At 51.6% G+C, this 13,555-nt stretch overlaps 2 protein-coding genes across 2 annotated transcripts; both read right to left on the reverse strand.

Annotated features, from left to right (window-relative positions):
• Window positions 1-7,976: 7,976 nt before the first annotated feature.
• On the reverse strand, window positions 7,977-10,483 carry LAJ45_05159 (uncharacterized protein; the record flags this gene model as incomplete). The annotated part of the gene is made up of 4 exons (XM_046114731.1): window positions 7,977-8,888; window positions 8,986-9,228; window positions 9,306-9,968; window positions 10,043-10,483. The coding sequence occupies 4 exons, from the start codon at window positions 10,481-10,483 to the stop codon at window positions 7,977-7,979; spliced, it is 2,259 nt and encodes a 752-aa protein (XP_045972280.1).
• A 1,111-nt stretch (window positions 10,484-11,594) lies between these two features.
• On the reverse strand, window positions 11,595-13,217 carry LAJ45_05160 (uncharacterized protein; the record flags this gene model as incomplete). The annotated part of the gene is made up of 5 exons (XM_046114732.1): window positions 11,595-11,737; window positions 11,793-12,200; window positions 12,272-12,331; window positions 12,476-12,821; window positions 13,176-13,217. 5 exons carry the CDS (start codon window positions 13,215-13,217, stop codon window positions 11,595-11,597), a joined length of 999 nt encoding a protein of 332 aa, XP_045972281.1.
• Window positions 13,218-13,555: the final 338 nt, after the last annotated feature.

The following is a 13,555-nucleotide window of genomic DNA, read 5'->3' on the forward strand; positions in this document are numbered from 1 at the left end:
ACTTCTTTTTTTCTTCATTTTGGACTTTTTTTGTTTCTTTTCTTGGTGGGGGTTTGTTTATTCTTGGCTTTTTTGTTTTGTTTATTTAACTTGGGGAGTTTATTACATCTTTTTTTGGGTCTTCTTATTTACTTATTTTTATTACCGGTATTTGGTTTTTCTTTCATTCTGTTTAGGGAAAGGGGTGGGGGGGTACATGTCTTTGGTTTTTCTCCAGCAAACTTTCCTATTTCTAACTCGGTATTTCCCGAGCTTTTCTCTCTTTGTGTTATCACTCTACTAGCATTCTAGTTATCTAGGGCCAAAAGTTTGGCCTTGCTCTGCTCCGTGTTTCATATAGTCAGTCTACTATCTTTGTCAGCCTCAGGAAGGCTGTGTCTAGGATTAACTCTCTCACTCTCCTATGTCTATCTTATCTCTCTCTATATATCATCTCTACTACTGGAGTGGCTACCTTCATATTTTATCAGTTTTAGTCTTTCCGCCGATCCTTTTGAGGGATTGGTTAGTGGTAGTTGGTGCTGGGTGGCTGTAAGTTATCATATAACAAGAATATGCTTGTCTTATCTACATTAGTACTTGCAACAGTGAAATATGCATGCTGTGCTCGAGAAGTGGGGCAATAAATGAGGCGCAATGGGTGTGAGAAGAGGTATGTACGACGTACCTACATGAAGCACCAGAAAGTGTTGTTGGATTGTTACCGTACCGTGATTGATGAAATGCCGCCCAGGTACGTAAATACAGCTGCATTGCTGCGGGTGGTGGTGCTGGTGGTGGTGGGGTGAGTGGAGTGGGTGGGTGGGTTATCTTGACTGGTATGCCGATTTTAATCGGTCTACTTACATAATTCTACAACGCCGCAGTACCAATCTCACTCCTTCTGGACTGCACATACTCACTACCGAACCGCCATGGATATACAGCGCTCGATCGAAATCCAGACTATCGATCCTCGGTACTTGCTATTGTTCCACCAGTTATTACATGTGGTTAATAGGGGAACTTATCATAACATGGTTGCTATTATAGCGTCACAGTATATCACTCGGGCATCTTTCGCTCGCGGGAGTGGTACCTTTCTTAAGGAACTTCAGCCCTAGATATCCTTCACTCACCCCTCCTCTCCACATATCTATTTGTAGCACGTCATGTTCCATCTGCAGGATAACAGGATAACAGGATAACAGGTGTCTCGCTTACGGGGTAAAATGACGCTAACACCTGAGATAGCCATATGCATGTATCACCAACGTAAAGAAGGAAGAGAGAGCGGGGAGAGGAGGAGGAGGAGCCTGGGCCTGAACGTCCGTGTTTAATAGCCGGACCCTGTCTTAGATACTGGGGGGGAGGGTGTGGTGAATCTAGACCTTCTCGCCGGTGGGGTGTATGCCAAATGTAGAGTTTGGAGCGTGGACCATCTCGATTAGTGAAAGGGGGGGTTGCTCTTTGTTTTTATTTTATTTATTTTTATTTATTTCTTGTTTGTGCTCAATTGCGATTCGCGAACTCCAAAGAGATAATAGGTTTGTTGGTTAGGGTCCCACAGCTGTTCGTTCGGTGTGCGGTCTGTCGTGCTCTGCTTACCGCCTTCCTGCAAGTCGTTTTTAAGACAGCTAAGGGTGCATATGGAGTGGTACAAGCATCGGAATTGCGTCTTTGTAATTCGGTCTGATCGACAAAACGCGAGCACATAGCACACAAAAAAGAGTGGAAAGGAGAAACGGTCAGGGCAGGTCTAGAAAGTAGAATAGAAGTGAAGTTGTCCTACATACCACGTGTATCGGTCCTCCCCCCTCTTTTCATGCAGCAAGCACTGGCCTTTTATCAAGTTCGTTTTCAGGCATACCCTAGGTAGCCCTCTAAGACCTTGTCTAAGTAGCACGATTTGTCGACTTTGTTTAGAATCAGATCAAATCGGCCCTTTGTCTCTGTTTCTCTCGAAATCCTTCCCCCGGAAATGACGCATCGGTTGGTGGTCCGGCATGAATACCTATCAAAACCTATATCCAACATTTCTAGCGCTCGTATTCAGTTTGTTCCAGTTATAATCCAATCGATTATCGTCGAGAGTCGCTGCGTATCTGGAGCCTGCGTCATGTTAGCTGCTATCAGTTCTTAGACGTTTTCTTGACACATACCGAGGCTGCCCATCGACCTCTTTGTGTAGCTCGTGGGTTGATATGATAAGTATTCCACTGTCTTCGCATAATTTTTGTTCCGTATGCAGATACTGCTGATTAGAGTGACTTGCATATTACGGCGTAAAGCCTCTCTTTGAGCTCGGACAGCAGTTTAACAGTATCATTCAAAACGGCAAGAACATACCACCCATAGCGATATAGACCAAATAGAGATCTGGACATTGAGGTTCTACGGAGGAGGCCGTGATCGGGGCTGCATCGTCAACGATAGTGAGACCACAAAACATCATCGACCGGACATTTAACGAGGTATTGGTGGAGGCACTGACTACACTCATGCGGGTGGTGTCTCAAAGATCAGGGGAAGTGGGGGAGCGTTTAGAAGTCAGGATTACTATCAACAGATTCGAAGGGCGGGCGTTATCTGTGCGCTGGGCGGTGCACTGGGTGCGGGACACCTCCACAATTTGCTGAGATCCCTGCTTGAAGATGGAATGTGGGATGGTTGCGCGGAAGGAGGATCATCCTACGATATCCCTACGCCTCGTAGGAGGTGGTGTTTGGGTTGACGAGGAAGGATAGTTGAAAGCCACCTTACCATAATTGAGCCTGTAGAAGATGCGAAACCTTATTTTTTTATCCTTGTCGGAAACCTGAAAATCATGAAACAACCCAGAGGGCTTACGTAGCGAGTGTGATAAGATCAAATTTTTGGCGAGAAGATGATTGTGAGCTCAATACGTAATGCTAAACGTATTTAATGAACCACATGAAATGATTGATTTAATCTCCGGTTGACTGCCCCGCTGAGATACATGTGTCTTCATTTTCGAACCCCGAACGTCGAGCTTCCGGGCAACAAATCCACAACTATCATGCTTTCGTCCAATTGAGGTTTAGGGACATAATTGTACCTAGATCTTAAGATCTATTTTGACGTTATGCAGGGGTGCGTATGTACCTAAAATTCATGTACCTACATGTACTATACATACGCCTCTGGCCACGGCTGGAACTTCAAGTGCTGTTATGTAGGCATATAGTTTCAACATGCATGGCTATATATCGTTACAGTAAGCACTCGGCTAGAGGGGCCCCGAGAATAAATCGGGAGCTATTACCAAACTCGGGCACACTGGTTTGGACTGACATCAGAGCTTCTTTTCTCAAACCGATTCCAATTGTGCAAATTGTCGTATTAGCACCGGTGAATAGTGTGGGTAAATGGATCCAGGTGCCAAGGTAAGGGCTATAGAGTTGAGGAGGATCATTGGTCACCGTAACCAGAGTGTTTCTTGTGGCATTTTCAAAACATGGGCCTGGCTAATATAATTGACCAGTGGGATGTCCAACCGGCCCTGTCATTAAAACGGAATGCCCCGTTCGAACTCGCCAAGCCAGTAATTGGACGTCAATGGGGTTGTCCTGTTCAACTGCATGTTTCCTCCGTCCAAAGGTGATATATGATGAGAGGGCTGCTTTTGTTGACCAGGTTGGCTAATTATAAGATACATAACAACAAATAAGGCAAATACTATATATCTCAATCTTGCCGATCGAATGCTGACCATACAGAAGTAATGTCAGTAAAGCTGCATGCATCGGAGTGGTTCATATAGGTCACATGAATTGTTTCTCGCAGATCCTTTCTCTTTCAAACATTCACTTCAATACTTGAGAGGCCAATAGCTCTAGTACATCGGTAGTTTGCTGCAGCTATGAGGCTTAGTGAGGTGGTAGGTACTAAGTTTGGCAAGTGTTGAAGACACATCCCCAAATATTGTCCCACCTACGAAACCAGGGTCTTTACAAGTTATGAGAAGAAGGACACACATCTAATGGGAGTCTTAAAACTGAGTGGATAACGAGTGCTCATTGGCTAGGGTGCGTAGCAACCACTTCCGTCAGTCATTGCACACGCTAAAATTTATATGACCATGACTCTCAATCTCTGTTTCAGGCCCCGCATCTCGAATAATACCTCTTGAACTCTTTCTTTTCTGTTTCACGCAGTCATCAATTATAAAATGTGGATATCATTATTCCACAGAAAGTAATGATCACAAGATATCACTCGCATATTGTTGGGCATATTGTTGGAGTCTTGGCAACTTTTCCAGCCTGGTAGGGCACATCTTTACTTCAGGTAGGGATAAGAACAAGCCCAGATAGTCTATGATGTAAGAGCAAGTGCAACCCAAGAGTGTACTTGTGTAATCATACACTGAGTCATGCGAACAGGATTATATTATAGGCAAATCAAGTGCGTATGTTTTGGTGTTCAGATCCGTACGTGTACGCGTGTCAACCGCCCTTATCCGTCAATATTGACTATCGTGAGGGTACGAGAGGCCCGCGGACATGCGCAGAGCTAGAGAAAAACGATATTGATTCGTAGGGCCCAGTGGTCAGCATTGATGAGCGGTTGTGATATATATATAGTCTGATAACTTTGCACAACGTTTGATGTTTCAACAGATGGGGGGGGGGCTACGCAGCATGATTACACGCACGCACAAAGGCACCCCGCAAATACTTTTGTGATTCATCTGAGCGCCTAGTCTCACCTCTTTTACTAATATGTCAACTTGACTTGTCGGATTTGGCATATCGTTAATGGTATTCAACCTTTGATGAAATCCGCCCTTGAGCAACTAGAGCTTTAGAGAGATCACAAAACCTACGGTAGCATGGAAGTTTTTGCATGTGTAAAACGGGGTTTAATTGTTGAACGAGATTATTTTCATAACTTTGTCCTATATATCACGGTTACATGAAGTATCCACTAGTGGTCTTACTAATATGTGGCAATTCCAATTTATCCGGCCAGGGCCCCCGGGAGGCAGGTTCCGGTAGAGTGTAAATAAAAGTAACAAGTGCAAATTAAAGTTCATTTCCTGATTCATTTCTACACCAAAAATTGATTCATTTCCACAGGTCTTTTTGGCGGGCATCGGGAAGCACATTTCCGGTGATGTATTTTATACCAAAATATTTACGTATAAAATTGTTTTATATATTTATTCATTTCTATAGACTGTAGAGTGTTCAATCCCAGCCCGACTGTCCAATCCCCGGTATCCCCCAACTCATAAACGTATTTACCACCGCTTGTCAATCATGCAGTCCGGCCCGCTGGCCAACGTTGACGAATGAGATAGACCATTCATCGAAGTTGACGAATCAGAGTTATCCTAGTGGTGCACACAGGACGAGATATGCAAGCGTGTCCAGCTACGCCCACCATCTCTTAGTTCTCGCACCTTACTACATGTGGTTCCTTGGCAGCCGAGCGAGTGATACCCCATGATTTTCCATCCTCGAGTTCCCATCCCCAATTTTCACTCCCAGCCACAACACAACACGCAATACCCCTCACCAAACTTCCCCCACTCCTCGCACAGACCATATAGGGTAGCAGAAAAAAGAAAAAAGGAAAGAAGTACCGAGCAACAAAAGACTTACGTGATGAGTATCATCACTCAAGAGCGTCGCTACCATGTTGGGCATTCTTCATCTCTGCTTCCACCCCGGGTTGAACCGGTGGTGTCATGCAACGTAGCAGAGGCTATTACCCCTCGACCACGCCACGGTGCTGACAATAGGGCCTGGGTGGTATATAAACCTTTGGTTGGCTATTGATTGGAGCGGGTAACTAAACATGTGCAAGCTGGGTGACGTCGACCATGCACTCTAATACACCCGTGTCTAGATAGTTCCCGGAGTCCCCCCCACCATGGCAACGGGACTCTCGCGACTGAATTTACCTCAATCACAGTAAACTTTTATACAAGACTGAGTAGGATAACTAGAGAGAGTATGTAGATTAAGGATATGCCAAAATTCTTTGTGAAGAAACACTACTTTAATTGACCCCGTTGCTATTTGGGGGGGCTCCGGGAATTACTTAATTAGACACGGGTGTACAAGTATGCGCGATAGACATTAAGCGCGAGCTACGTAGGCCTCTACCGCTTGAGGAATCCGTTTAACGCCAGAGTACGAATGCCTGTATCACCTCCGTCACCTGTGTATCCTGCGGGCAGAAGACAAGTAGCAAACTTCGAGGGTCCAACGACATGCATGGCCCAACTACAGGGTCCTGGATCTATTTGGCACTTATGTAGCACCGGGCCCAGACCCACGAAGTCATCAACACAACCAACATACACTGACAAGACCAGAAGCACTATGTACATGTATTGAGTGACGACGCGAGCAACCGGACTACATGTATGTACGCCATGCGCACACTGCGCACCAAACACCTCCACGAGCTATGGCTGCAGCATGCTGGAATGGTGCATGCTCTAGCTCTTATATCACATGTATGGCAGCGTCCTCTATCTATACACCACCCAGACGTATCTAGAAGGGGGTCTAGAGACTATAGTAGTTGAGCTGTGCTAGCTGGGAGTAGTCGGAACCTACGTACTTGTATGTAACTACATGTACGCACACAGCCAGCGTCTCCCGGCGACACAGTACCCATCCCTCCTTGACGTGGGCTGCTGCATAAATACAGGTAGCTATAAGCACAACCAGCATGCTCAAAGGCTCCAACTACAGCCCGGCCCAAAGGCACAAGCACATGCTGTATACCAAAGCCCCGCAAAAAGCGGTTACAAAGATATATCAGATCTGACAAGCAAGCCCTGTTCCAAAAACGAGCACAAGTCTAATGCCGTCACGCTATATCACGACGGTGCCGACGTGACTGGGGACGCATAAATACAAGTAGCTATAATGCGAACACCGTAGTGCGTCGAAGCCTAGTCTCGTGTTGTTGTATTAGCTCCGCGGTGTGCAGAAAGGTTCAGGTCAAAACAGGTCCGGGTAGGTAGGTTACTAGTTGAAGCTCAAATGTTTATACACAGCCATACATGTATATATATATGTTCCTACACCAGGCCTAAGCTCAGTTAACGTAGTTACATGTAGAAGCACTGTAACCCCCAGCGATCGAACAAGCGCATGGGCATTGCAAAGCTAGCCGCAGCGGCGGGGGGGGGGAAAAGGGAAGGGAAAGGAGAGAGGAAAAAGGCAGCTGCTAGATAAAAAACGCTTATCGATTTGCTCAAGCCACAGAAACATATGTAGCTACATGTATGTATGTAGTAACGGTGCCTCAAGCAAAAGGAATGCCAAGACTTCCGAGTGACCTCCCATGATCCACCACTCAGCCCGCCCCCCAGAAAACGTGGTCTGGTGCAGGATAACAGGTTCTCTCACACCGCAGGCGTGGGGGAGATCTACATAATCTACATGTCCATACCATCAAAGATGTAAAAAGAGGCCAGATCCCATAGACGCCGCGCCGCTGAACGCCCAGGCCGGCCCGGTACCAGCAGGCACCAGCACTACGCTGAGGCCATATTTCCAGTCCCAAGGACCAGCCTATATATCACCGTCACCGCCCTGCCATGGGAATCAACCCGCAGGGAACAGGGCTATTAATTCCAACACCTGGAATCGCTTGACTTTGGTGGCGTAATCACGGTATATCACTCGACCCAAACCACCTTCATCTAGAACCTAGAATCTAGATCTGATAATAAAGGAAGAAAGCGATTTTAATTATTTTATAGTCCATCCCCGGCCCACAGCCCTCCTTATACCCCAGCGCTACATGCAATACAGGAAAGAAGCCAATGTTTATTTTTCCACCAAGCCACAACAGAAAGAAAAACTCCACAGATCAGAACACAGAACAGAACAGTAGCGCACGCTATATAAAACACCCCCCTCTCACCGCCATGCAAAGCCACACGGCACAAAAAAAAAAAAGCTATATAAAAAAAAACGCCCGCTTCAACCACCCACCCCAACCCACTACTTATTAAAATCACTCACCAAATCCCTATACATCTGCTTCAAATCCTCCACATCCGCCCTCAACTCCTCCACCTCCTCACTCTTCTCCCCCAGCATAACAAGCGCCGTCTCCTCCCTCCTCCGCAACACCCCCACCTCCGCCTCCAACGCCCCCACCCTCTCGCCACACGCCCGCTTCTCCTCCAGCTCCCTTACAAGCTCCACCACCTCCGCCCTCGCCTCGTCCCTGCCTCTCGCCATCGCAGCAACCTCCTCGCGCGCCGCAACCATCTCGCTCTCCAGCCGCCGCACCGTCGCTGACATCCGCTCGACGAGCTGCACGGACGGACCCGCCGCAACAGTAGACACGCTCACCATGTCGCCGCGCCGCGGCGAGAACGGGATGTTGTCGAAGTAGTCGCTGTCGTCCTCTTCTGCGGCTGGCGCCATGCGCGCTGTGGCTGCAGTGGGGGGCGTGCTGAACCCGCGCCGCGAGAATGGGTCGGTCGGTGTGCCGCCGGGCGCGGAAGACGGTGTGTAGACGTCGCCCGGGGAGCGGCTGGGCTTGCGTGTGCCGACAAAGTAGGACTCTGTAGTCGACAGCGGGCCGGAGGACTTTCGGAGCGGGAGGGAGGGCGGCGCGGTGTGTAGGTGGAGGTTGAGCGGTGAGGAGGGGCGTGAGCCGTGCTGCTGGTGCTGGTCGGCCCATTTCTGGCGCTCTTCGGAGAGCTTGGTGTCGAGGTCGCGCTGCCACGATTGGCGCTCGGACTCGAATGTGCTGCGGAGGGTGGTGAGCTCTGTTTCGACGGCTTTGAGGCGGGATTGGAGCGTGGCTGTGGTTTGCTGAGAGATGGCCAGGTCGGACTCGAGGTCTTTAATACGCGAGTTTGCAGTGTCGAGGTCCATGTCGAGGTTTTTGGACTTGATGCTCTTTTAATTTTCCCCGTCTGTCAGTCCGTTTCCCCCTAGCTTCCCCCCCCCCCCCCCCCCATATATATATATTCCACCAACGAATTCAGAAACTCACCAGGTCTCTTGCCTTCCGCCTGATGTCGGCCTCCTTCCTCGTCAGCTCGTCGCGCTCCTTCTCCAGGCCCGCAATCCGGCCCAGCATGCTCCCCTCGATGCCCTGCCAGTTCTCGCTCGCAATCGCATACTGCGTCTGCAGCGTCTCGACCTGCCGCAGCAGCTTCGCATGCGCATCGCCGCTCGCGCCGCTCGACACCTCCTCCGCGCGGGCCCGCAGCGCCTCCATCTTGCGCTCCATAACCTACAACACACACACACAATCAGCCCGGAACCCACAACCACACCAGCACAGCACAACAAAACACAATCGACACCTACCGCCTGCTCCGCCTTCAGCTCCTCCTCCACACCCCTCGCCCTCTCCGCATCGCGCGCAATCTTACTCCTCAAATCCGCCACCTCGACCCTCAGCGCCTCCTCCACCCCCGCCGCCTCACCCCTTACCCTCACCACCTCCGCCGCCAGCTCCGCACTCCGTCTCCTCTCCACCTCCAGCGCCTCCGTCTGCACCCTCCTCTCCGCCTCCTCCGCCCTACGCTCCCCCTCCTCCACGCGCGCCTTCAGCTCCGCCATCGCCGCCAGCAGCCCCTCCTTCTCGCCCCGCAGCGCCTGCAGCTCACCCTCCAGCTTGCCCACGCCCCGCAGCCGCTCCTTGTCGCGCTTGCCGTCCTCCGCCGCCCGCTTCAGCTTCTCCTTGGCGTCGGCGGCGTCCTTCTCGGCGCGCTCGGCGCGCTTGCGCGCCTCGCTGGTCTGCCGCTCTTCGTCTTGCGTCTTGAGGCGCAGCTCTTTGATTGTGTTGCGGAGCTTTAGCTCGCCGCGGGAGAGCTTCTCGCCCTCCTCGAGGAGTAGCGCGATCTTTTCTTGTGCCTCTGCGAGCTTCTTCTCCGTCGCTGCTCCGCCGCCTGCGCCTGGTACTGGTGTGGGGGTCTTCCTCGCTGGCGCCCGTGCCTTTTCCTTTTCTCCCTCCCTCTCCCTCTCTTCCTGTTCTGCCGCCGAGCGCTTCAGCTCCCTCACCAGCCTTACCAGCTCCTCCCTCCCCACCCCCGCAAACTCACCCTCACCCTCGCCCTCGCCCTCGCCCTCGCCCTCGCCCTCGCCCTCCCCATCCCCTCCTCCTCCCTCGCCAGCACCTCTTCCTGCTTCTCCCCGCCGCCGCCGCCGCCGCCAGCGCCATTCACCACCCCCTCCCCCTCCTTCTCCGGCGGCCTCGTCTCCGGCGGCCTATTCTCACGCTCACGCAGCGACTCCCCCGAGCTCCTCCGGCTGCCACCGCCACTGTCCGCTTTCGCCACGGCCGCCGCGAGGCGCTCCTGCATCGTCATTCTGCCATTCGCCTTTTGCACCACCGGTGCTTGCGCCGGTGCCGGGGAGGGAGAGGGTGAAGGGGAGGATTCAAGCTGGTGTTGATGGTGATGATGCTGGCGCTCGCTGTCGTCGAGGAGGACTTTGTCGAGGCGGGACTCGAGCCCCGCCAGGCCCTTTTGGAGGAAGTTCATGGTTGGTGGTGCATGTACTGGCTGGCTGGCTGGTTGGTTTGGTTTTGTGGCGGTGGGGTGGGGTGGGGGGGGGGGGGTGGGTGTGTGTGGAGTGTAGTGTAGTGTTGTAGTGTTGGAGTAGTGTAGTAGTGTAGTAGTGTAGTAGTGTATGTAGTGTACCCGGGGGTGAGTGGGGTGGGAGTGGTGAGTGGTGAGTGGTGAGAGGGTGGGAGTGGTGAGAGGACGAGAGGATGAGAGGATGAGAGGACGAGAGGACGAGAGGACGAGAGGACGAGAGGACGAGAGGACGAGAGGACGAGAGGACGAGAGGACGAGAGAGAGGACGAGAGGATTGTAGATGGCAGATGGCGGTATTCGGGGGTGCGAGGGGGGAATGGATGGATGGATGGATGGATGGATGGATGGATGGATGGATGGGATGAGAGTCGTTGTTGTCGTTGTACTCGTTGTGCAAGCTGGGATTAGAGTACTGACTGACAGCCTCGATCAACTGGACTCGACTGATTGATTGATTGACTCGCCAGCTTCACCGCACCGCAATTACGAGTCTGTAGACTGACTGTCTGTGTCTGCCGAACTCCGACCCCGGTTCTCACTGTACTATTCTCCCTGCCCCGGCCTTTGTCGTGGTCCATCACAATCCCTCTCTCAATCTACTCTGCTCTGCTCTACCGCACACTCGCCAATTCTATTTTAAGCCCCCACCCAAGCTGTCGCTGTCGTCGTGGCTGCATTCGGAGCGTGCGTGCGAGACATACGCAAGCCGGTCTCTACATACATGTAGTTACGGTGCATCGGTACATCATATTGCAACCTCCACTCTACTCTACTCCACTCCACTCTACTCTACACTGCTCATGTATCAACGAGAACATAACAAATACCATGTAGTATTCCACTCCATTCCACAACAGACAGAGACAGCGTCTATAAAAACCAACTAAACTCCAATACAAAAGATGCGGCCCCGCTAATACTACTACTAATAAATACACCCGGCGCGCGTACGTTCGTCTGCATCAATCACAAGCGCTTGAAGCAATCTCCGTCTATAAACAACAACACAAAGCCCTTTTTTTCTTTTCTCCAAAACCACTCACTCACCATCTATCTATGCCTTCTTTTTCCCCACCACCACCGCAGCAGCGCCGTCCGCTCCGCGCTTCCGCCGAATCACAGGCAGATGCCATATTTTTGGCCAATCGAGGTCGAACTGGTCTTGGTCGCCATTGAGACAATGCCTCAACCATATACCTATCACCACCACAATCAGCACTCTCCCCCCAACACTCAGGGAGCAGAAACTCACCATAAACAATATAATAATACGCCCCCACCCCCGTCAACAAATGCCACCACCCATGTCCCTCCGCCAACACCCCCCACGGCAGCCCCACCCCCCTCCTCCACCCCCTCAGCGCGCCGCACCACGCATTATCCACATTCCACAGCGCAAACCCGCACAGAAACACAAACAGGCCCCACCCCACCATCCACCACATGGTGTCCACATCGTGCGGGCGCGTGCGCCGCAGCCGCGTCTCCATGAGGTACCAGCTGCGGAAGAGCAGCAGCGCCGTGAGGATTGCGTAGGCGTTCTGGTGGAAGGTCGGGTCGCCGAGCGAGTGGTAGATGAAGGTGATGCTGAGGGCGAGGGCGGAGAGGAGCAGGCCGTAGAGGGTTGCGATGGCGGGCGGTTTGCCGTTGGAGAGGGAGGCTACGGGGGGGAGGGCTTGTTAGATGGTGTTCTTGGGAGGAATTGAGCTCAGGGAGTAGGAGGAAGCTTACCCCACGCCATCAAACAGGTTGTATATATCATACTCAGCTCATCCACCAACTGCATGGAATCTACTCTCCACACCACCCATTAGCCCTCATCCTCTTCCCTCTCCCCAAAACCCCCCTCCCTCTCCCCCAATCCCCCTCCCCCTCTTCTCTCTCCCTTTCCCCCCTCCCCCCCGTCACCCCCCAAGAAAGCAAGAAGAAACCTACACCACAACGTCGCATGAAACAAAAAGCTCCCTACGCCCACACACAGATACCCGCCAAACGTAACCGCAAAGATCACATCGTGGCGCTCGGTCCAGCAGTTGCGCAGCCCCTTGACGGCCAGCCACACAAACACGGCGTTGGTGACGCTGTTGACAATCTCGGCGCAGTAGCGCGTGAGGTAGTAGTCTTCTTCGCACCAGCTTTTGTTGTGTGTTAGTTTGAGGTTGAGGAAGAAGAAGGAGGAGGAGGAGGAGGAAAGGATTGGGGAGGATTGGGGAGGGGAGGATTGGGGAGGGGAGAGGGGAGAATACTTGAGTGTTGCCGTCTCGGGGCCCCAGTGGTGGTGCTTTTCGGCGGGGTAGGGATGGACCAATACATCTCTTCTCTCTCTCTCTGACTCCGTCTCTGTCTCCGTTGTATAGGTATTCTCCACCCGAGAGGAAGGCGTGTGTAGGCAGCAGCTCAGTAGGTAAATATCGTAGATAGGTAAATAGGTAAATAGAGTCGACCACCAGCCAACTAACAACCCAACCTAACCAAAGCAAGCAAGAAGCAGGGTCAAAAAAAAAAAAAAAAGTTAGGTATCAACCAATGACGCAACAGGCACCAAAACGACAAGTCAACCCTTGGATTCGACCGACGTCAACGTTGTAGTTGACAACACCAGAGAACAACACCCCCCCTTATGTACCCCACAAACCTCAGTCCTCTCCCTTCTCCAGGCGGCCTTCTCCGTGGGCATTTGTAAACACGGCGGACCTCGTGGAGATACCGCCTGAGGCGAGGCGAGGGGGGGCGGAACGAACGGACTTTAGCTTTTAAGACTGGATTGACCCCGGTCCCCAGTCACGGGAGTGCAGGGGAGTGCAGGTGCTGGCCCAATCGATGGTTTTTGTTTGGATGGATAGATCGGCACCTCCGGATGCCCGTGCTTGTCTCGCCGGTCCGGGACTCTATTCCGACCTCACCAGCCGTCGCGCCGCCCTCGTCAGGACCCAGATCGATATGATATGGTGGTGGTGGTCATCACGAAATGGAATGGAATGCAATGAAGAGGAACAATAAGAACAGATAACAATA

This window comes from Morchella importuna, assembly GCF_003444635.1.
Source record: "Morchella importuna strain M04M26 chromosome Unknown Morimp01GS013, whole genome shotgun sequence".
NCBI lineage: Eukaryota > Fungi > Ascomycota > Pezizomycetes > Pezizales > Morchellaceae > Morchella > Morchella importuna.